General features: G+C 46.2%; 1 protein-coding gene across 3 annotated transcripts in view; it reads left to right on the top strand.

Moving 5' to 3' along the window:
• The window catches only part of LOC147726133 (phospholipid-transporting ATPase ID-like), a 795,656-nt gene that overhangs the window by 603,948 nt on the left and 168,466 nt on the right, over window positions 1–23,242 (top strand). For all 3 annotated transcript variants that reach the window (XM_086960237.1, XM_086960240.1, XM_086960239.1), the window contains exons 9-11: window positions 6,130–6,212; window positions 7,985–8,143; window positions 21,402–21,490. In XM_086960237.1, the coding sequence (XP_086816363.1) occupies window positions 6,130–6,212; window positions 7,985–8,143; window positions 21,402–21,490 (331 nt within the window). The remainder of the gene's footprint in view (window positions 1–6,129; window positions 6,213–7,984; window positions 8,144–21,401; window positions 21,491–23,242) is intronic.

Genomic DNA, 23,242 nt, shown 5'->3' with positions numbered 1-23,242 from the left:
GGATTGTATCACAGGAATGTGTGTAAGATAAATCTGACCCTGTGCATGGTAGTTAGTCAGAGACATCTCTGTGGTACATGAGTCACGTTCATTAATACACGCACAAACCAGGTTGGTGCAAAGTCATGCATTACTTGGTGATAGCAAAGATATCCTCTGAGTCGTTGTTATATAATTCATCGATACCTCATCACCTTTTTTTCATGGACCCCAGCTGAAAAAATGGACTGGAGCCACAGAATCGTCCACATGAAAAGTGACTTGCCATGCTCCACAGAGCTCATCAGTGTCTTGCTGCTGTTCAAAGCCTACGCGGGCAATCGAGTAACACACTCTCACATTCCAGATGTACATTGTTGCCATACATCTATGACTGCAGAAAGGTCATGGGAACGAACAACATTACTGACTGCCACAATAGCATATATTTCTGGATGAGTGAAAACGTCTGTGAGCGAATAGTGTTAAAGCAGAAATGTTGGCCGTTGATCGTAAGAAGGACTGAACTCTTGTCGTCATATGCAACCAAACTTTGGGCCCTATTCCAGACCCAAGGCAAAAAATAGGCATAATCTTTTGGTCAAGAAAACTTGATTTCAGCTATCATTGCAAAGAAAAGTCTCACCTCTGTTGCAAGCCGACTAAACCAGAGCACTTGTTTGACTTTGTTCGGTTTGACTAGAGCAACATTATTTACACCAGCCTACCCAAAATGATCTGAGAAGACGTCAGTGGCCTAAATCCAGGTGGCCAGAGGATTGGAAACTATCAACCAGATTTGAAAGTTCTCCAGAACAGGTCCCCGTCAAACTCAAAATCCAGTGCACGATGCGACACACTGATTAGATCAGATGCCCTGGCTTTTTCCAAAACCTGGCACCACATTATGTTCCAATCAGAGCTTTCAGTTCAAATAACTCCCCTATGATCATCTCAAAGAAAATTAAAGGGTTGAAGCATAGCTGAAGAAGATTTTCCTAATGAATATTGAACACAGAAGAATCGTCATATAAAGAATATCATGGACAAATTATCAAAGACCAAACTATTTAAAGGTAAGTGCATATAGAGGATGTATAGAGATTCTATTCCACGTCTATGTACCTTGTCAATATGCACTGCCACGTTGTATATATGTGGAGTTAGGTATAAAAAACCTACACTTGCCTACCTTTTGATATTTCAGTTGCGATATTTTTTCCTCGATATTTTTATACTACGATATTCTGTCTTCGATATTCAAGGGACACATCAATGGAGAATAACAGGAGTATACGGACTGAAAATCTGGAAAACTTGCAACTCAACCCAGAGATCACAACCTAATCTGTTCGCAAAATGGCTGAAAGCCTCAGTGCTCGGAGGTGCCTTCAACTCACTGAACACAAGCTACCTGCACTCTACTCATGTTAGTTGTTCCTTTAAAAATAACATCAATAGTTGGAGAGGTCAGACTGATCACCCAAGTATACACCAATGAGCCAGTCCAAAAGAGGATAATCCACAAAAACGACTAACGGCCCGCCTCATGCCTTCAGAAGTTGACCATGCAAATCAGTAGACTCCTTTGAGTGTTGGCCTCTTGCCTGTCTGACCGAGCACCACCTATGCACTCCACAACAGTGATGAAGAGTGGTAGAGATGAGTGTGTGGTTGCCTTCACCAGTTCATTATGGCAGTTCGCATTCTTGGCACCCACTGCCTGTGGCTTGTCACCATCCTCGTGGACTCTGTCTCAACCCAGAAGCTACTGTAAACCTTTTCTAGTACGGTGGGGACCTGCATCTCCTACAGCCACAGTATGGGTAGGTCCCACTGGCAGACGCTTGACTCCCACGCCCCCTGCTCCTTTTCTAGTACTGTGATGACCTGCATCTCCTACAGCCACAGTATGGGTAGGTCCCACTGGCTAATGCTTGACTGCCACGCCCTCTGCTCCTTTTCTAGTTCTGTGATGGCCTGCGTCTCCTACAGCCACAGTATGGGTAGGTCCCACTGGCAGACGCTTAACTCCCACGCCCTCTGCTCCTTTTCTAGTACTGTGATGACCTGCATCTCCTACAGTCCCAGTATGGGTAGGTCTCACTGGCAGACTCTTGACTCCCACGCCCTCTGCTCCTTTTCTAGTACTGTGATGACCTGCGTCTCCTACAGCCACAGTATGGGTAGGTCCCACTGGCAGACGCTTGACTCCCACGCCCCCTGCTCCTTTTCTAGTACTGTGATGACCTGCATCTCCTACAGCCACAGTATGGGTAGGTCCCACTGGCAGACGCTTGACTCCCACGCCCCCTGCTCCTTTTCTAGTACTGTGATGACCTGCATCTCCTACAGTCACAGTATGGGTAGGTCCCACTGGCAGACGCTTGACTCCCACATCCTCTGCTCCTTTTCTAGTTCTGTGATGGCCTGCGTCTCCTACAGCCACAGTATGGGTAGGTCCCACTGGCTGACGCTTGACTCCCATGGCCTCTGCTCCTTTTCTAGTTCTGTGATGGCCTGCGTCTCCTACAGCCACAGTATGGGTAGGTCCCAGTGGCAGACGCTTGACTCCAACGCCCTCTGCTCCTTTTCTAGTTCTGTGATGACCCGCTTCTCCTACAGCCACAGTATGGGTAGGTCCCACTGGCTGACGCTTGACTCCCACTCTCTCTGCTCCTTTTCTAGTACTGTGATGACCTGTATCTCCTAAAGCCTCAGTATAGGTAGGTCCCACTGGCTGACGCTTGACTCCCACTCTCTCTGCTCCTTTTCTAGTACTGTGATGGCCTGCGTCTCCTACAGCCACAGTATGGGTAGGTCCCACTGGCAGACGCTTAACTCCCACGCCCTCTGCTCCTTTTCTAGTACTGTGATGACCTGCGTCTCCTATAGCCACAGCATGGGTAGGTCCCACTGGCAGACGCTTGACTCCCACAGCCTCTGCTCTTCTAGTACTGTGATGAACTGCGTCTCCTACAGTCCCAGTATGGGTAGGTCCCACTGGCTGACGCTTGACTCCCACGCCCTCTGCTCCTTTTCTAGTACTGTGATGGCCTGCATCTCCTACAGCCACAGTATGGGTAGGTCCCACTGGCTGACGCTTGACTCCCACGCCCTCTGCTCCTTTTCTAGTACTGTGATGACCTGCATCACCTACAGCCACAGTATGGGTAGGTCCCACTGGCCTACGCTTGACTCCCACGCTCTCTGCTCCTTTTCTATTGCGGTGGGGACCTCCGTCTCCTATAGCCACAGCATGGGTAGGTCCCACTGGCTGACGCTTGACTCCCACACCCTCTGCTCCTTTTCTAGTACTGTGATGACCTCCGTCTCCTACAGCCACAGCATGGGTAGGTCCCACTGGCTGATGCTTGACTCCCACACCCTCTGCTCCTTTTCTAGTACTGTGATGACCTGCGTCTCCTACAGTCCCAGTATGGGTAGGTCCCACTGGCAGACGCTTGACTCCCACGCCCTCTGCTCCTTTTCTAGTACTGTGATGACCTGCGTCTCCTACAGTCCCAGTGTGAGTAGGTCCCACTGGCAGACGTTTGACTCCCATGCTCTCTGCTCCTTTTCTAGTACTGTGATGACCCGCGTCTCCTACAGCCACAGTATGGGTAGGTCTCACTGGCAGACGCTTGACTCCCACGCCCCCTGCTCCTTTTCTAGTACTGTGATGACCTGCGTCTCCTACAGTCTCAGTATAGGTAGGACCCACTGGCTGACGCTTGACTCCCACATCCTCTGCTCCTTTTCTAGTACTGTGATGACCTGCATCTCCTACAGCCACAGTATGAGTAGGTCCCACTGGCAGACGCTTGACTCCCATGCTCTCTGCTCCTTTTCTAGTACTGTGATGACCCGCGTCTCCTACAGCCACAGTATGGGTAGGTCCCACTGGCTGACGCTTGACTCCCACGCCCTCTGCTCCTTTTCTAGTTCTGTGATGACCTGTATCTCCTAAAGCCTCAGTATAGGTAGGTCCCACTGGCTGACGCTTGACTCCCACGCCCTCTGTTCCTTTTCTAGTTCTGTGATGACCTGTATCTCCTAAAGCCTCAGTATAGGTAGGTCCCACTGGCTGACGCTTGACTCCCACGCCCTCTGCTCCTTTTCTAGTACTGTGATGACCTGTATCTCCTAAAGCCTCAGTATAGGTAGGTCCCACTGGCTGACGCTTGACTCCCACACCCTCTGCTCCTCTTCTAGTACTGTGATGGCCTGCGTCTCCTACAGCCACAGTATGGGTAGGTCCCTCTGGCAGACGCTTGACTCCCACTCTCTCTGCTCCTTTTCTAGTTCTGTGATGGCCTGCATCTCCTACAGCCACGGTATGGGTTGGTCCCACTGGCAGACGCTTGACTCCCACGCCCTCTGCTCCTTTTCTAGTACTGTGATGACCTGCGTCTCCTACAGTAAACTAAACTTGTAAACTTGGGGATTTATAGAGCGCAGTGTTTGCCCGAAGGCGTCCAAGTGCTACAGTCCCAGTATGGGTAGATCCCACTGGCAGACGCTTGACTCCCACGCCCTCTGCTCCATTTCTAGTACTGTGATGACCTGTGTCTCCTACAGCCACAGTATGGGTAGGTCCCACTGGCTGACGCTTGACTCCCACGCCCTCTGCTCCTTTTCTAGTTCTGTGATGACCTGTATCTCCTAAAGCCTCAGTATGGGTAGGTCCCACTGGCTGACGTTTGACTCCCATGCTCTCTGCTCCTTTTCTAGTTCTGTGATGACCTGCGTCTCCTACAGCCACAGTATGGGTAGGTCCCTCTGGCTGACGCTTGACTCCCACATCCTCTGCTCCTTTTCCAGTTCTGTGATGACCTGCGTCTCCTACAGCCACAGTATGGGTAGGTCCCACTCGCAGACGCTTGACTCCCACACCCTCTGCTCCTTTTCTAGTTCTGTGATGACCTGTATCTCCTAAAGCCTCAGTATGGGTAGGTCCCACTGGCTGACGTTTGACCCCCTCACTTTCTACCTGGCCTGCTCTCACGCAAGGAAGTAGGGGAACTGAGGATAGGTCAGCTCATGCTCTAAAGCACTCCATTCTTTGAGAATAGCACATTTATTCACACATCTTAGCGCTCGGTGCAAACTGATGGCACAACGCATTTCACTCAGCCATGCACATGGCCCATATTGCACAGTAAGCATAAGACTATTACTCCACAGTTAATCTGTTATCCAACATAGTAGCCTCAGCTGAGCGGTAAGTGCTTCTGTTCCTTACATACCACAGAGACATGGAGTTAGTATTGATACATTCATACTTTCTCATTTAAGAGGGAAAGTACCCCTTTCTGCCAGCGGCATCTTCTGTAGTTTTGAATCAAGCAGTGGTAGTTTTGTCAGCAGGTTGTTAGGTGGTAGTTATCATGAGGTGAATATTTTTACAGACTAGACAACTTGGGGCCGTATTTATGGGATGTTGGCATAGGCCAGCAGAGCTAGGCATCTGGCTGTGCTGCCCCATTCCAAAGTGAAAGAGCAGGAATGCACTGTATTTAAGTCATACAATGCATTCCTGTCCTTACGCCGTGAGCTGGAACCTTTTTGGCAGTCTAGCACCAACATAGGCACACTTGCACCCTAGTGAAAGGGGGCCTCTGTTGCAGGCGGGATTGGTTTTGTGCAGGAAGGGGCACCTTCCTGTATAAGAACAATCCTGAGAGGCATTTCCATGTTTCCAAGTGTGCTGCATAATGTAGCTCACATAGACAGAGGAAACAATTGACATATATCTCCTGGTTGCTCCTCACCTCGGAAGGCGTATGCATTTGACGCATCCCCAGGTCTAAATCACTTTGTAAATCTGGAGCAGCATCGAATTCCATGGGTGCTGCGTGGGAAAACCACTGCAACGCCCATGCAACGCCTCCTGGGCGCAGAGTAAGGAGACGCAGCAATTTGGGCTGCGTTGCCTTACTCCAGATCTATAAGAACATTCAAAGCCATGCAGGGTGGCTTTGACTGGCTTCATGAATCTTTAGGAGAGCCCTGCGTCATGCATGCACCACTTTACGTGGTACAAAAGTGGTGCAGGGCTCTCATAAATAAGTCCCTTGGTCTCTGCAAATCTGCCTTCCTCTGAACTATTTAAACTACTTAATATTTGTTTTTTATATTCTCACATAGGGAAACAAACTTGAAAGTGAAACAGTCGCTGACCATCACAGGGGACATGGGCGAAGACCTTCGTAAAATGTCGGATTTCAATGGTGAGTATTCACTCCAGAAAACCCCCAGATAATTTGATTGGCAGATAATAATTTGACTCTGCCACATCCCCACCCCTGACAGAAGTTATCAACACAATTAAATGTCAATTATCAAGTTTTATTGAATTGTTTATTTTTTAATTCGAGCTCCATTTTAAAATGGCTTAGTCAATATCTAGTTTTTTCCTTCTGATTAAGTTCCTTTCTGCATTTTCTGTACCCTTTCTTCTCTTTCTAAGATTCACCGTCCCAACACCATCCAATAGTGTAGTGGGTGTAGTCGACCTACTGCCCTCAAAAGGTCCCTATCCCAGCTCTTGGGCACCTAGCTTGATGATCCCTTGAAATGGTGGCTGGTTTCACTCAAACGCATGCCTGGTAGATTTCAGGTACATTTTTACCTAATCTCCTCCATCCCATCTATGTATCCCAGGAGTCATCCGCATAAACTGACACCCCTCTCGCTGACGGTCACACCTAACTCCTATTAATCTAAACTAACACAAAGAAAGTGGAGCAAATTCATGGAATGGTTCCAAGACTAATTTCAATAAAAACACTTTAAAGAGCGATTAACCTTGGGTTTTCGGAACTCCATGTGGTTGGCATAAAGCGCTGTATGCCTCATCACGGGCAGTAAGCACTATAACAAATGCAGTTACAATACAATGCAATTTTGTACAATTGCAAAATACTGTTAGAGTAACCAAAATAAAGTCCTCAAGAAACGTATGAAACTGTATTTAGTGATGTAAACTAATCATTTTATTGTAATCCTGAAGGTAGTGCTATAACTAACTGTTGGGGCAGGAAGGGAAGATTTAATCCAATTAGTGTGTAACGTTTTAAATATATAAAGTGATTAATCATAATTTTCACTTTGTATCTTTTAAATGATGCAGCACAGTAAAATGCACTGACACTCATACAGAAACCAAACGCAGAATAGCCTGATCATATTGCCTGTTAAATTTTTTTTTAGCTGCCTAGCTTGACAGGTAGAAGGTGGATCAAAACCTGAAAGGTGCCCAGTACATGAGACCGGTCCAGCCCACCATAGCTATACCAAGGAGGACACCACTAAGGCCGAAGGAAGTCATGCAGCCACTGAACACGACAGAGTGTGTGACGGAGAGGATGAACAGGCTACTGGAGCGAAACATGTGTCAGATACATGTACCTGAGAATGTAATTCTTGGGGTAGATGTTGCTCCATGAAGAAGCATCCCTACACCTCACACTGTGGTGTAGGGAGTTTTGCTAAGCCTGGAGGTCTAACCAAACTATTTGTGTGCTTACAAACATCACACTGTACAGTCCCACAAAGTGGAGGTGTCCTTAACAGATAGTCTAAAAGACCATCTGGATCTGATAAATCACAGGGCAGTGCGGCATACGATTTTGGCAGGGACTTGGTCTCCACACTTTTCTGATCACCACCACTTTCATTGTTAAAGTAGAGTACTTCTCATCTCACTACAGAAGATAGTGGCCAGCCTGTCCTCTGAGCCGCCATCAAGTTATTTGTCATGAATCCCTGTTCAAGCAATGAAACATAATGTTGGCACAAGCATGCCACTGAGTGGTGATTGTACTTTTCTGTCTTCAAATTATTGTCCCTGCTCAAGCACAGATGGTATTTCACCATGTTTAGTACATAATATGAAGCATGTCTGAATGTTATTGCATGACTGTGATTAGTTGTGTATTGCCCTCCTGCCTCTTCACAAGTCACCAGAGCATTCATTTGCCCTTGCTTCTCTTTGTTCCAGGTGAGATTGAGTGTGAAGCCCCAAACAACAAGCTGGACCGGTTTTCCGGGACTCTGACTTATAAAAAGGAGAAGTATTCCTTGGACAACGAGAAGATCCTACTGCGCGGCTGCACCCTCAGGAACACCGAGTGGTGCTTCGGCATCGTCATCTTTGCCGGTATGTGGAGGGACCCATTCTCTGTCGTCTACCCACTGTAACCTCATCAGTATTGGCTGACCCACTGGTTTGTAGTCTTCTAGTTTATTTCCTTGACAATCTAAACGTGTGTGTCCTAACAACTCAGAGAGAGCACCCGAGGTCCTTGCTTTGCACACTCCTTGTACAATTCTTTTTAAATAAGAATTTTTTGAATTCAATGAATGGAGGTCTTGTTTATTGCTGGTTAAGATGTGTTAAATGTACCCACTAATTTTGTAACTGGACATTTTATTCATCAATATATTAACACATTGATGTTAAGCATCATGACACCTTGTGGTAGTTACCCGCGACTGGTGTGAAACACTATGAAATAATGCAAAATGTTCTAGTAACTATTGGTTAATTATTTCTTCTCTTTACCGGCACACTTTTAAATACTGCAGTAATCGTTTTATTGCTGCTGTATATTACCTCAAATATTTACTAGCAAGTTGTGAATGAAAGCTTAGGTCACCTGAGCCCCAAAGATGAAAGGCAACAAGGGCAGGACAGATCAGACCTCCTTATGTACTTAAGGGAATACTTCCTTTAAATGAGATCTTGTAGGGTCTTCTGATAGGAAGGCATCTTTCTATTTCCCTTGACAGGTCATGTTGGTTATTTCTAAACTGAGGACCAATACTGGAAAGCATTCACTTGCTCCCTACCTGTTCTGCTGATCAGATGAACCGCTGCATAAGTGACCGATCCTTCATGATTGGTTCTCCCTTAATGGAGCCATTACTTGTTTCTGTTGGTCAAGGTGAAATGTATATATGCATCCACCCTCTTTCTTCACAGATCAACACACAAGTAAAGCTTAGACTTAGTAAATCAAGAAGATATGTGCACAATTAATGGCTAGTGTGACTCGACGGCTTGTCAGCTTCGACATGCAGAGACATTGTTATTGTTGGCCACCCCTTTCTGGAGATTGGGTATAGGAAGGTGGAATCTGACTATATGGTTACCCCAACTTTTTTTTCTGGTGTTTTGCTGGTTTTTGACTTAGTTGGCCTGGGACCCAGCCATTCAGGCCCCCAGCCTATCTGCTTTCTCTATAAAATGGATACCATGCACTTTAGGTGCATACCAGATTGGTTACTGGGTTACCCTTGTGAGCCCCTGTATAGTGTACCATAGGTACCCAGGGCATAGGTGCACCCTAGGCCTACCAGGGGCTGCAGCATGTATTGTGCCACCCCTGGTTTGCCTTCCAAACTGACAACACAGGTCTGTTCACACAGCCTGGGTAAGGTGGTGTAATCACCCCTTACTTAGATTAGTATACCTATATCTACCTTTACATATAGACACATATACACCTATAAGCCATTCCTATGGTAGGCCTCAACAATCCTGGAGGCCGAGTTCCTGGTTTTATGTGAGAGGGTGCTCTGGCATGAGCTGAGCCCCTCTGTAGCTTTCGGAACCATCTCCCTATAGCTGTTCTATGATATAGCCATACCATATACTCCTAAGTGCATTATAATCCTCGCGGTTAATGCTAACTTTGGTTTGGCTTTATCAAAACATGTTGTGTAAGGTGTCAAAAACTTTGGAATACTACCCCCGCCAATTCTGGCGGCGGGGGTAACATTCCACACTTCTAGAGGGAAAAGACATGTATGTTACTGGTACAAATTCTATAGGCTTTTTGGTCAGTTTGTAGCACTGGGTGCACTGCCTGTTTATGCGCACAAAGGTTTCAAGAACAAAATTTCTCAGGTGCAAATCGGCGAGTGGAAAAACCTTTAACCACTCGGATTGAGTAGAACAACTACCACTTTTCTAACTGACTGGGTTGCCGATGCACTCAATTCACAGTATATAGATTGTTAAGTAACAATACAACATCAATTATAGAACACAAAACGACAGAAGTCTTTCACAGATACTCCAGTAGAAGGGTAAATCGTGGAGTCTTTTAATGAAGTATACAGCCAGCTGGCTGTATACTTCATTAAAAGACTCCACGATTTACCCTTCTACATGTATGTTACTGCTTTACCCGGTTAAATTTAAACAGAGCCTCAGCATCACAAAATGGATGCTGCTGCCACAGACACGAGTCTGACCTCCTGCTGCTGGACGAAACTCCGGCAGGGGAGGCCTGGACAATAGGTTTCTTGTCCAGGGAGGTGCTGGCACCTCCCCAGACAGGGGTTTAGTGTATTGGGGCAGGGAGGGCTGCATTCAGTGAATGCATCTAGACACTGCCTGGGGCACACAAGGTGCTCTATGCATAGCCCGGTTCAAACCAGTTGCTGGGGCACTCCAGCCCCAGCTTTTGTGCGAAACTGGACAAAGGGAAAGGGGTGTAACCACCCCCTTCTCAGATCCACCCATAGGAGGGACCTAGGCAGGTAATCCGGATGTATGACGTTACAACGCATACTTTGACAACGCATACCATTACAACAAAACTTTTATAACGCAGGATCCATTACAACGCATGCCATTACAACGCATGCCATTACAACGTAGCTGCTAATACAACACATGCCATTACAACGTAAGTATGGGTAAGTATTATTTTTTTTTTATTTAAATGGAATGTAATCGTAGTGTAAGTGTTGGATAGTGTAGGGGTTAAAATTACTATTCTAATTCCAGAGGGGCGTAATACTTAGGGTAAGTGTTGGATAATGTAGGGGTTAAAATTACTATTCTAACTCCAGGGGTGCGTAATAGTAGGGTAAGTGTTGGATGGTGTAGGGGTTAAAATTAAATTAAATGCCTACCCATACTTACGTTGTAATGGCATGCGTTGTAATAGCAGCTGCGTTGTAATGGCATGCGTTTGTAATGGCATGCGTTGTAATGGATCCTGCGATGTAAAAGTTTTGTTGTAATGGTATGCGTTGTGAAAGTGTGAGTTGTAACGTCATACATCCGGATTACCTGCCAAGGTCCCTCCTGGATCCTGCATTGTAAAAGTTTTGTTGTAATGGTAGTGCGTTGTTTTGGATGCTTTGTAAAGGATGTTTCCCGGTAATCCAGCTCCCATCCTTAGTATAGGTATAGGAGCTGTGTCCCCAGGACTTCAGATTATCCTGGAAAGAAACTTTCATACAGAACTCTTGGACCTTCGACATTCTATTCTGACTAGAAGACGGAAGACATCTCCCTTGTGGTCAAGGAGTGACCACCCTGTTCAAACAGGCACCATCAGCAACTTTGCCGATCTGCAGTTTCAATGCTCCCGCCGGACCCCGAAGACTCTGCGACTAAAGTACTGTACTTCCAGACTTCTCTGATCCCGACCCACATACACAGCAAAGCTGAGACCCGTGGCGGCCACGAGAGACGTGGGACCAGACATCTTTGTTATCCTGCATTTTGCTAACTGCACTCATTTCCTGAAGCCTCAGTAAGTTGTGCATTGGGGTACGAGAAGCCCCCGCCCGAGCATCATTTGCACTGAAGCCCAGGCCCCCACACTCCGCGAGTGTCCCGTGGCCCCCGCCTTCACATTTGTGCTCGACGCACCTTCCCGGCTCCTTGACCGTTGGCTAGTGAACGCCCCGAAGACGCCATTTTGAAACTACTTTACTTTCCTGGTTGCTCCAGGCTTGCTCCAGCTTCCCTACAAAGGAGAAGTGGCACAGACCTTGCTGGTCTGCAACAGAGGCAATCTCGACATCCTGCGTAGGTTGCGGTGGCAAAGGCTTGTTGGGTCAAATCCGGATACCGACACCACAGTCATCTAGATCCATCGTGGACAGCTCGAATCCAGCTCCTGGTCACCATTGATGCCTCCTGGACCTCGTGGCTGAAGAGACAAGCTCACCATCTTCACCTGCAAAGCACCAGACATCGCCTAGTTCCTTCCTGGTTCCTTCCTGGTCACTGGCTAGTGACCCAAACTCTGTCCCCTCTGCTTTCAGGTTCTTCACATCTCCGATCCACCCTTGGATCCACCCGGACACTTTTCCTCTGGTCGCCTGCAGCACTTCTTTGCAGCTCTCCATAGAAAACGACGACGAAACCCGACACGAAAAGACACCTTTGCACCCGGCTTCCCAGGGTGAGGTAACTCGATTCCTCCGGTGCTCCAGTGGGTTTTGACTCTTCAAGCGTCCTAGTTTAAAAGGGTTCCATCCAAGTTCATCCGGAAGTGTCCTTTATCTTTAACTTTTGTAACTTTTACTAACACCATAGAAAGTCAATGAGAACCCGTGCCTGTGTTTAGACACTGCACACGCCTCCCGTGGGTCTCCTACTTCCTAACCACTGGCCGTTTAGTGTAGCCCCAGCGATTCTACAGGCCCTAGGCCTGCTTTCTAACTCTCACGTGGTACTTATACCTCTTTCTTAGTATATGGTTAGTGACGCCCCTAGGGCATAACGTATACTGTGCAACTTATTGTGTATTTACTGTGTGACTTGTATTGAATTTTTACCTCTGACCTCATAAAGAGTGCAGAGGGGTTGTGTTTAGATTAAATACATATATATTTGAAATATACCTTGTGTGGTGTCCTTTCATTTGATATTCAAGGGATTATATATGGTAAAATAACTTGCTCAACTCGCCTTCTGAAGTCTTAGCCTGCAGACTGCTGGTTTATGCTACCACTAGGATAGCTTTCTATAAGGTTGACTTTACAACCATAACCAATAAGGGTCGATTAGACTGGTGCAATGTGCCCACTAGAACTAGTGGACATCATATGCCAGGCTAACTTCTCACATTGGGCATATGTTGTTAATATTGCGGTTTCTTCCAAAAGTAGTACAAATACAGGTCCTGAAGGTGACCTATAGCCCACACTGTCAGTTTTGCAAGTTTTGGGATCTGTTGAATGTGGAAGAGAAGAAAAGTGATCAAGACCTACTGCTGTGGTATCGTGGACTCATGGGTACTGCTCAAGAGATCCAAAAGATTTGATAGATCCAGCCAGTTTGGGATTAAAGATGAAATTGGAGTCCACAGTTTGAATTCATCGTCATAAAAAAGAGAAAATGATGGTAGCAGAGTGTTCGTGACACCTGGATAGGGATATACAGACACTAGGCCAAGAAGATATGGGGGGCACAAAGACACCACCATAGACTTTGACTCAGGAACGCATGGACACCAGGACAGATCTCGACCATGAGATATGGAGAATGGGACAAAAAACTCAGTCACAGGGACAAGAAAAAACAGAGACACAAGCATTGACGCCATAGCCTGGAAACACAGACACTTGGGTAGATTTACAAGGACACTGGGACTTGGAGACAAGGGACACATAGACACAGGCATTGACACCAGAGCAGGGAAACACAGACACTTGGACAGATTCACACTGACACTTGGGCTTAAAGACAGAAGGACACAGAGACACAGGCATTGAGACTAGAGCATGGAAACACAGGTCCACATGAACACTAGGGGCTAGAAACACCCAGGGGATGGAGACACCGGCATTGTCACTAGAGCAGGAGAAAAAAGAGAAATATGGACACTTGGTCAGATTCACATGGACACTAGGGGATAGAGACACCCAGGACACAGAGACACTGGCATTGACACTAGAGGGGGGAAACACAGACACTTGGTCAGGTTCACAGGGACACACTGACCTAGAGACAGAGGGACACAGGCATTGACACTATAGCATGGAAACGGAGACACCTGGGCAGATTCACATAGACATTTGGACTCAGAGATAGAGGGACACAGAGACACAAGCATTTACACCAGAGTAGGGAAACATAAACACTTGGACAGAGACTCACAGGGGCACTGGGACTTAGAGACAGAGAAACACCGAGACATGGCCATTGACATTAAAACAGGGAAACACAGACACTTGGACAGAGATATATGAGCACTAGGACTTAGAGACAGGGACACAGAGACACAGGCATTGACGCTAGAGCAGGGAAATAGAGAAACACTGACACTGGGACAGATTCACATGGGCAGTGGGACATGGAGACTTAGACACTGACACTGCCAGCGAGAAGACACAGACACTGTGTCTAGAGGACACTGACACTGGGACAGGCAGACACTGATATTGGATCAAGGAGGCTGTTACGCTGGGCGCCGGTAGGGGAGCAGATATGGGCAACAGGCGAGCTCGTGTTAAGGAAGGTTTTATTGCAGCTAACAAATGATCAGTACAACTCTTCCGAATGGTGGTGGGCCCTCGAGGTGACCTACTTCGACTGCGTCTCCGATGGCGGACCTTCTCCTTCTGGCGGAACCCTTCAGGACTTCGAGGGGGCGGTTCTTCCTCTTCTGAGTCCGTCGCTGCGGGATGTGTGGCCTCTCCCCAAGAAGGCAAAGAGAGAACAAGGGAACAGTGAGAAGTCTGTTCAATGGCTCTGTTTCAGGGTAGGGGAGTGAGGGAAGTCACCGGTGCTCTACTATACAAGGGTGCACTAACGTGAGGGTGGGGGAGTGTGCACAGGGTAAAGGATACCGGGCTATTAGGCTTCCCGTGGTTTTGTACCTAATGTACCTCTAAGGTCTACCCAGCCCCGCAAGCGGTCACGCACCTGTGTAAGCCACGCACCTCCCCTGGGTGAGTGGCTGGGCGGCTCGCGGGAACGGTGACCTAGCTTCTCTCCTTCCGTAGCAGACGCCGACTCTGCTTCCTGTAGGTGACTCTCTTCCTCTTCGCCCCCGGCCTCTGATGTTACACGCCGCTCTCTTCCGCCTCTCGTACTCTCCGCTCCTTCCTCCGATCTCCTACTCTTCCCGCTGTCTTCTCCTCCCGACTCCGTCTTCTCCGTAAACTCCGTACTCCAAACACTTTCCTCCTCCGACCTCCGGGTGATCAAGCACACCTGTGTCTCTGAGGCAACTCCTTTTGACGGGAACGCGTAGTAGGCTGGCTCCTCCCACTCCGCCTCCTTCCACGAGTTAAAGGGCCATTCCTCTTCCGCCCCATCAGCAATACATGACTCAACGTCCTGTGGGGAGGGAAGAGAGAGAGGGGGGTATGGTAAAAGTACATTGCGGTCCATGTCCACGGACTCCCTCCTCTCCCGATGCATTATGGTAGTGGTAGGCGGTGGGGACGTACCGCATTCTGGTAACCTCCGGTACACCCCGTTACAGAGGCACATTGATGCTTATACTAGGGGAAGGACTCTGGAACAAGGAGACTCTGCATGTGGGACTGCAAGGGGCTGAGACAGGGAGACCGTAACACTGGGACAGAGAGACACTGAGGCTGGAACAAGGAGATACTGACACTGGAATAGTGAAGGACTGGGACAGAGAGACAGTGACAATGGGGCAAGGAGACACTGACGCTGGAGCGAGGAGGCTCTGACACTGGATCAGTGAGGGTTTGGGACATAGAGACACTGACACTGAGATAGGGAGTCACTGGAGCAACGAAGGACTAGGGCGAGGCACTGATTCTGGGAATCGGTAATTTTGAAGCTGGCATGAACATTCTCTTTCTGTCTCTTTCTCTCACACACACACACAAGAAATAGGAGACAGCACCCTGCAAATCAGGGTCTTTCTACAAGAAACCTACATCTACACGGAAACGTTGACCCAGATTTACTATGATTTTGCTTCAAGGTTGCGTCACTTTTGTGGCTCAGACCTTACGCAAAATTATTTTTGATATCTGCTAAGCCACGTAAAGTCAATTTATGTGGCTTCACATTGTTTAGTAAATACAAAATTATGCAAAGCTTTGCCTTGCATTACTTTGCATGAGGAAGGCAATACATGGATGGAGCATTGGCGTTGCCTTGCAGCCACCCATGAATTTTGATGAAAGCCCAGATTTACAAAGACTTATTGTTATAATGTGCACTTGTGCTATCTTCTGAGATCTGTGTAGCTCAGCTCTGGAAATTCTGGAGCAATGATTAAGGAGGACGTGATAGTGCCTGTGGAGGCCACTGAATGGCTCTTACCAGTTGTCATTACTAAGAAGTCAGATGATTTGTGAGGTTCTGTGTGTACTTACATAGTCTTAATGAGAATGTGGTGATGGTCTCGTTCCCACTGCCCACCATAAACAAACTCATCTTTACATCATCTGGTGGAAATATTTCGTAAAGTTAGACCTAAGAAGCGCATATCACCAGATGCAACTTCACCCAGACTCCAGACACTTTATAGCCTTCATAACGTCGGAAGGCACTTTTCAATTTAAGAGATTACTATTTGGCTAGTGCTCAGCTGCAAGTGTTTTCCAACAACTGATCGCAAACTTGTTGCCTGTGTCTCTAATGTTGTGTTTTTCCAAGACGACATGTTGGTGTTTGGGGAAAGAATTGAAGTACATAACAGGATCTTGGGTGAAGTTTTGTCTCAGATTGGTGAGGCAGGGTTGATACTACAAGGGGAGAAATGCAAATTCTTGCTGCTGAAGTTAGAGTACCTAGGGTATTTGATAATTAGAGAAGGAGTGAGGCCTAAAATTGATATGGTGAGTGCAATAGTGAAATCAAAAATTTCTGTTCTGGTGAAAGCCAAGTCATTTATGGGCTTGGTCGAGTATTACGCCAAATTTGTCCATGACTTTGCTCACAAGATAGAAATATTGATGAAAGGGAGAAACGTTCATGGGGAAATCAACAGCAAGCTGCTTTCACACAACTGAAGAATGATAATGACAATTCAGGAGTCCTTGTACTGTTCCAGAAAGGTTTGAAAACTGAGATCATGGTTCGATGCAAGTGCGGTTGGATTGGGGCAGTAATGTCACAAGTGCATGGGCATGTGGAAAAGACTGTGACATTTGCCTCACGCTTCCTGTTGGTGGCTGAGAGAAAGAACTCAGTCATAGAGGGAGAAGCATAGTGGGAGCTTGCGAGATATAACATTTTCGTACCTATATTTGGGTCAGTCAGATACTCTTGAGAACTGATCACAGGGCACAGGGGGAATACAAATTGCTAGCACCCACGGTCTGTCCCATACATTGCCCACTAATTATCACCTTGAAGGCGTCCCATTCGACCTAGGTGGAGCTAGCCGACCCCCTATTCTTCTAAAAAATATGTTGCTATAGCCCCGGAGAGTGTTTGTCTAAAGCTATCGTCATCAATCAAGTTGGTATAGGGGCTCTTTCGGGTGTAGGGGCGAAGCACATCAGTAGGGGGTTGTGGTCTGATATGGATTGTCCCAAATACTCCGCCTCAAGCAACATCGGGCCAACTTGTCTGAACAGAGGAGCGTATTCAATCTAGTATGTAGGTCATAAAGGGAGGAGTAATAGGAGTATTCTCTCTTACATGGGTTGTGCATCCTCCAAATAGCAAGCAGCTACCATCCTGCAATCCAGTCCCTCAGGCCCTTGGCCATTACAGCCGCTGTCGTGCCCTTCAACAGGAGAGTGGATCTGTCCATGTGTAAATCGCTAATACAGTTAAAATCTCCTCCCTGGTCTTGATTTGGGGCATAAACACTTCCCAACGTCACCTATCTACCCTTCAGCTTGCCTTTGACAACAACATATCTCCCATCTGGGTCAAGTATTATACCAGAAGCCCGAAATGGTACCCCTGGCCTTATCCACACTAGGACCCCCCCTCTCAAACGCGGAGTACCCAGTCACATACAATTGACCTCACCATCTGCGCCTCACTCGATCAACCTCTGCAAGGTGGGTCTCCTGTAATATCACCACATGCGCACCTCTACGCTTTATGTAGTTAAGAATACTATATAGTTTGTGGGAGAACCCATACCTCTGATATTCCAAGTTAGGAGCTTAAACTCCTCGGCCTGTCTCCGATTTCCAGCCATTGCTCATGAGTAACCCCCGCCCTCCCCACCCCATCCCCCAGCACCCCTCATCCATATCTGCAGTGGACCCCCGAATGTGAGACAACAACCTCAACTGTTAAACTCCCCATCCCGTGAGCGGACTGACAATAGTCAGCTGCCCAAACTTACAACAGACCATCAGTTCCAGAAGAAAGCCGCCTTCCTTCCAGTGGAGGTGTCTTCTGGCGAGGGGTGGCAAGGAAACCAAAAGTCTAGTAGTTCAAAGATGACCGGAGACTCGTCCAGTCACGCATAGAGTGCAGGGGCAATCTCCCTCCCATGGCACTCAATAGGAGCCTGCATTCAGTTATAGTGCAGCCTTATGGAACTATCCTGTTTGTCTGTCAGCGTTAAGCGATGTTGTCCGACATACATGGGGTCAGCTTCGGTAGTTTGATGTCATTCCTGGTGTTGTCTTCTGAGTTGGACGAGTGGCTCACTCCATCTAAAGAAGGGTCTTTGCTCTGATCCTGTCCTCCTGGTGACATCAATCATGCCACTGCCTGCAGTGCAGACTCTCTTTCCTGCTGTGTCTCAGAGGTGGTGGACCTCTGCAATGCTCTTGTCTTCTTAGGGCGACACTTCCGTCCCCTAGGTCCTCGATTCTCACCTCTCGTGCCAGGCTGTGATTTGGGTAGCGGTGCACCTTTGCCATACCCCTCTAACCATGTCCAAGCGTCTTCTGGTGTGCTGCAGAAGTGAGTAGTTCCATCCAGTATAATTCTGAGTCTTGTCGGAAACATCAAGGAGTAATGCAGTTCTGCCTCTCAGGGGGCTTTTTTAACTGCTATGTAGGAGGCTCTCTGTGCCTATACTTTGAAGGTAAAGCCTGGAAACATAGACACTTTACTGTTGCCCAACGTGTATGGGCCATCTTGATTGTTGTAATATGGCATCCCTATCTCTATAGTGGAGGAGCCTGGCCACCACTGGTCTCGGAGGCCTCCCTGGCCCCGGTGCCCATTCTGGCACCCTGTGTGCCCTCTCTAGGGCGAAGAATTGAGTTAGTGCACCAGGCGGCATCACCTCTAGAAGCCATTTTTCCAGGAAAGATACCATATCTGGCCCCTTACGGGGTGATGGAATGTGGGTTGTGTAAAGAATCTGAGAAACTCTTGAACCCCTTAGGAGTCTCTGCCCAGGATCAGAAAGTGGAGGACGTAAATACGTTTGGGAAAAGATCTGTTTGGATTTCATAGGTCCTTTTATTTTCTTGCCTGATCAGGAAAGGTTTGCTGCAGTCACAGTGGATGCCAAATCCAGATGGGTTGAAATTGTTTTCATGAGGTTCATCAGCACCAAGTCTATTAAAGCTGTCCTAAGGGAGGTGTTCCTTACGGAAGGGATTGCTTTGATCTTTTGGATAATGGCACCCAGCTGAGCTCCTCGGAAATTAGGGCATTATTGGACCTTGTGGGGATTAAGCATGTGGGTACGTCGTTGTACAATCCCCAAAGTAGCGATTTGGTGGAAAAGGTCGACAGGTTGATCAAGGAAACTGTGGAAATGGCTTACAATGCAGGATTGTCTATTCAGGCTGCCATCAAAGATATGCTCTGGGCTCATCGCACCACAGTCGATACCAGCACAGGTAAATCACCATTTGAAATGATGTGATGGACAAAACCTGGTTCCAAGTTAGTTCCCTCTTGGATGCATATGGTTTTTGGTAACAAGAGGACTGAAGGAGTGCCTCAAGGGGAATCCCTTAGGCTCAATAACACTGGCGATTGGGGTGAAAGTTAAGCCTGGTGGGTTTGGTAAAGGTTTGTCAAGTTTTCATGGCCCATGTAAGGTGATGGAGCTGGGATGTAATTGGGTCAGATTGGAGAATGGTCAAACATGGAACCTGAGAAGATCTGCGTTTTATTAGAAGAGAGGTGCCGTGAATGTATCTCTCAGAGGGAAATATAAGGTTTCTGGCTGGCTGCTCATGAATGACAGAGATTTTCAGGGTAAAGATGTTGACAGTGATCAAGTTCATGCGGGTGTAGGTGGTAGTCAAGTCCGATTGTGGGTAGCCAGGAAAGTAAGGTTTAGAAGGCCGCCTGGCTATTTGGGGGGTATTTCTGTGGATGACTTACACTGACTGTTGGGTTGATGGGTCAGTAGGTTTTTCTTTTCGTCTTGTGTTGTGTGAAATCTATGGTGTGTTGTGGTTGTGTTTGATGTAGAGTTGGGGAGAGTGTCACAGCACATTGTTGGGCGTGTAAGGGGGTGTGTGGGTTAAGGGATTTATAAGTTACGTGTTTCAAGGGTTGAGAGTTTTGCCCTTGGGTTTTAAAGGTGTTTTATAAAAGGAGGGGGTGGGTTATAATGTGTAGGGTTAATGGGGCAAGAGGTTTTTCTTTTTGTCTTGTGTGTGTGTTATGTGAAATCTATGGTGTATTGTGGTTGTGTTTGGTGTAGTGGTGGGGAGAGTGTCACAACATATTGTTGGGATTTTAAGGGAATGTGTGGGTTAAATTAATTAAAAGTTATGTGTTTCAAGCGTAGATAGTTTTTCCGGTGTGTTTTAAAGGGTGTTCTATAAAAGGAGGAGGGTGTGTTGTAATGTGTACTTGTGTTATCTTCTGAGCTCTGCGTAGCTCGGACCTGGGTGGTGGATTGTGGGGCAGGTGCAGCTCCTGTGACATGGGGTTCTGTGGGGTGGGTTTGAATCTAGCCATGGCAGTTGTAGGTGCCTGCTGGCTTGGGATGCTGTTATGGGATTTTCCTCCTGACAGAATAAAGAGCTCTTATTCAGCTTGGCCGTGTCCAGTGAGTTCGCTACACTTATAACCTGGGTTTATGTCAAAATGTCGTGCCTACCAGACAGACGTAAGGAGGAAAAATATCTTCATTTCTTCTCATTACTTTCTCTTTCTGTGCGTGATGTATTCTGCAGCACTCTTACTAAGAGAAATATGCCTATAAGGATTGTTCTTGAGCAGGAAGATATTCCTTTCTGCACAAAAACAATTCTACCTGTACTGCAGGTAGCCTTACACCATGGTGCAAGGCAGGGCTGTCTTAACAGCATTATATGTCACCAGGCAAAGCAGTGCACTGTGCCCTACCTACAAAACCACTCACAGGAATAAAAATGTTAACAGGAAATTAGTGTTAAATTTACTCTGCATGGAGCCTCTTTCCTCTTGGGACCCCCAGGAAACTTCTCAGGGTACCCATGCGTTAAGACGGCACTAGTGTAAGGGTGCCTGTGTTGGCACTAGGCAGCTTCAAGTGCACCAGCACAGGGAGAGAGCTAAATATCGCTATATCTTAGTAGATATGGCTCTTTTCATCTCTCTCCCATTCAGATAACGCAGAACATCAACTTCGCTTGCTGCTCTGATTTGTGTGAACTTTTGATAAATATGCCCTGTAGTTTCCGGACAGCTCTCAGTGCCAAGAACCCATAAATAGACAAAAGTGTGCTGTATAAGAGGCAAGTATATAAGATAACATATTTATAACACATTGTAGAATGACGTGTCTCTATTCTAGGGCCAGACACAAAACTGATGCAGAACAGTGGAAGAACAACCCTAAAGAGGACCAGTATAGATCGCCTCATGAACGTCCTGGTGTTATGGGTAAGTTGAATGATTAGTGCTAAGTATTCCACCTCTCGGGTCTCACTATAGACCCCTTACAACACTTTACTGTAGTATTTTCCTACTTCTGTAACTTAGGGCAAGGATAAGAAAATGTATTGTAAAATCATTGTTGAACATATAAATAACACTTTTTTCTCTCTATTACTTTTGTCATAGATATTGTAAGAACGAATCCGTAGTTCATTAGTGACATAAGCAATCAGATTTTGGATTGTTTTTGGTACTTTTTCACAGATAAAAAATAGAGCAAACTTATTCTACTTTTTTGTTTCATCTTTCGCATTTGAAGAGCAATCAAAATTCTCTAAATCTTAAGTGAACATAGCAAAAGAAGAATATGTAAATAGTTTGTGTCAGTTTTGCTCTGGTGCAAATATTGTGTACTGCATTCCCATATACAAAATTAGCAGAAATAGGCCAAATGGATTTAGCTAGTTTATTTTTTTTACACTGGAGCATATTTTCTGTACTACAACCCAGAATTTGCAGAAAGACGGTGGGATACTGAGATTACAAATGACTAATATTTGAAGTTACCATGGAATGTAATTTGTCTTCAGGACTTGACATGTGATACTAATAATGTACTGCAGACATTATGCCACATAAGCTTAAAAAAAAGAAACTTTGTGGAAGGTGAGCCCCAATAATCCCTTAACCCCGATATTTGATTACCTTGGGTTTTACCCGAATAATTCAGCTCCTGTGTCTCCAGTTGATTTAGCGGTTAGAGACTACACGCCTCATCAGGAACAATACCGTGTAGCAGAGTTAAACAGAATAAAATAGTGGCAGCATCAAAAGTAGGGTAAAATCTGAATTTGTTACAGGAACTGCAAAATACGGTGCAGAGAAAACAGCATGAAATTCCATAAAGCCTCATTACAGAAGTACAGATTAATGCAAAATCATAAAGCTTAATAACCCCTAGTTAGACAGAACCTAAGTAACGAATCCTGAGTGTCAAACTCTTAAATATTACTGACAGCATTTTATTAGCGAGTTTAAGGGCAAAAGAGGAGTATGGGAAGTCACTAATGAGGAAAATATAAAGAATCCCAAAAAAGAGAGAAACTCAAAGGTTTTATAGACAAATCCCACAAGCTATTAATAGATTCAGCAAATTCAGCATGGAATGATTATGGTTAGGGGCACATTGGCAAATCGGAAACAACTGCGTAATATTCTGAAACTCTAATAGTAACCCATTTCATAAGGTAAGAGTAATATTCTTCCTGCTGTTTCAGCAACTGTACAGATCAAATGAAACACTCCTTAAACAATGGCTCATGGAGTTTAGCATATCCACACTAACACTTCCAGCGGACGTGCTTGGAAATTATACTTTGAGTACACAATGGAAGCTTCATTCACAATACACACTTTTTAACAATGTTGTACGCTGCTAAAACATTGATGTCATTCACTTAGAACTCTACAGAAGCTAGAGCAGATATGGCTTTGCAGTCGGACACTGATAGGGAGGAGAAATGAGTAGGAGCAAGTTGAGTAGAACACAAAAAACTGCATCCATTTGAAAATAATGGTGTATTTCACAAAAAAGTAATTATTCATAGCATCATTTACACTTCTAAGTGACCTAAGTAACTTGTTCCAAGTGCAACATCAGTAGTTCATTGGTTACGACGCTATGCATCGTTGAAAGCATTAATCATCAAACTTAATTTTCACACAATATTTGCACATTTCAAAAATGCCACAACGGCT

This window comes from Lissotriton vulgaris, chromosome 3_1 (genome assembly GCF_964263255.1).
Source record: "Lissotriton vulgaris chromosome 3_1, aLisVul1.2, whole genome shotgun sequence".
Taxonomy (NCBI): Eukaryota; Metazoa; Chordata; class Amphibia; order Caudata; family Salamandridae; genus Lissotriton; species Lissotriton vulgaris.
The sequence above is the reverse complement of the archived record's forward strand: the minus strand, read 5'-3'. Positions and strand labels throughout refer to the sequence as shown.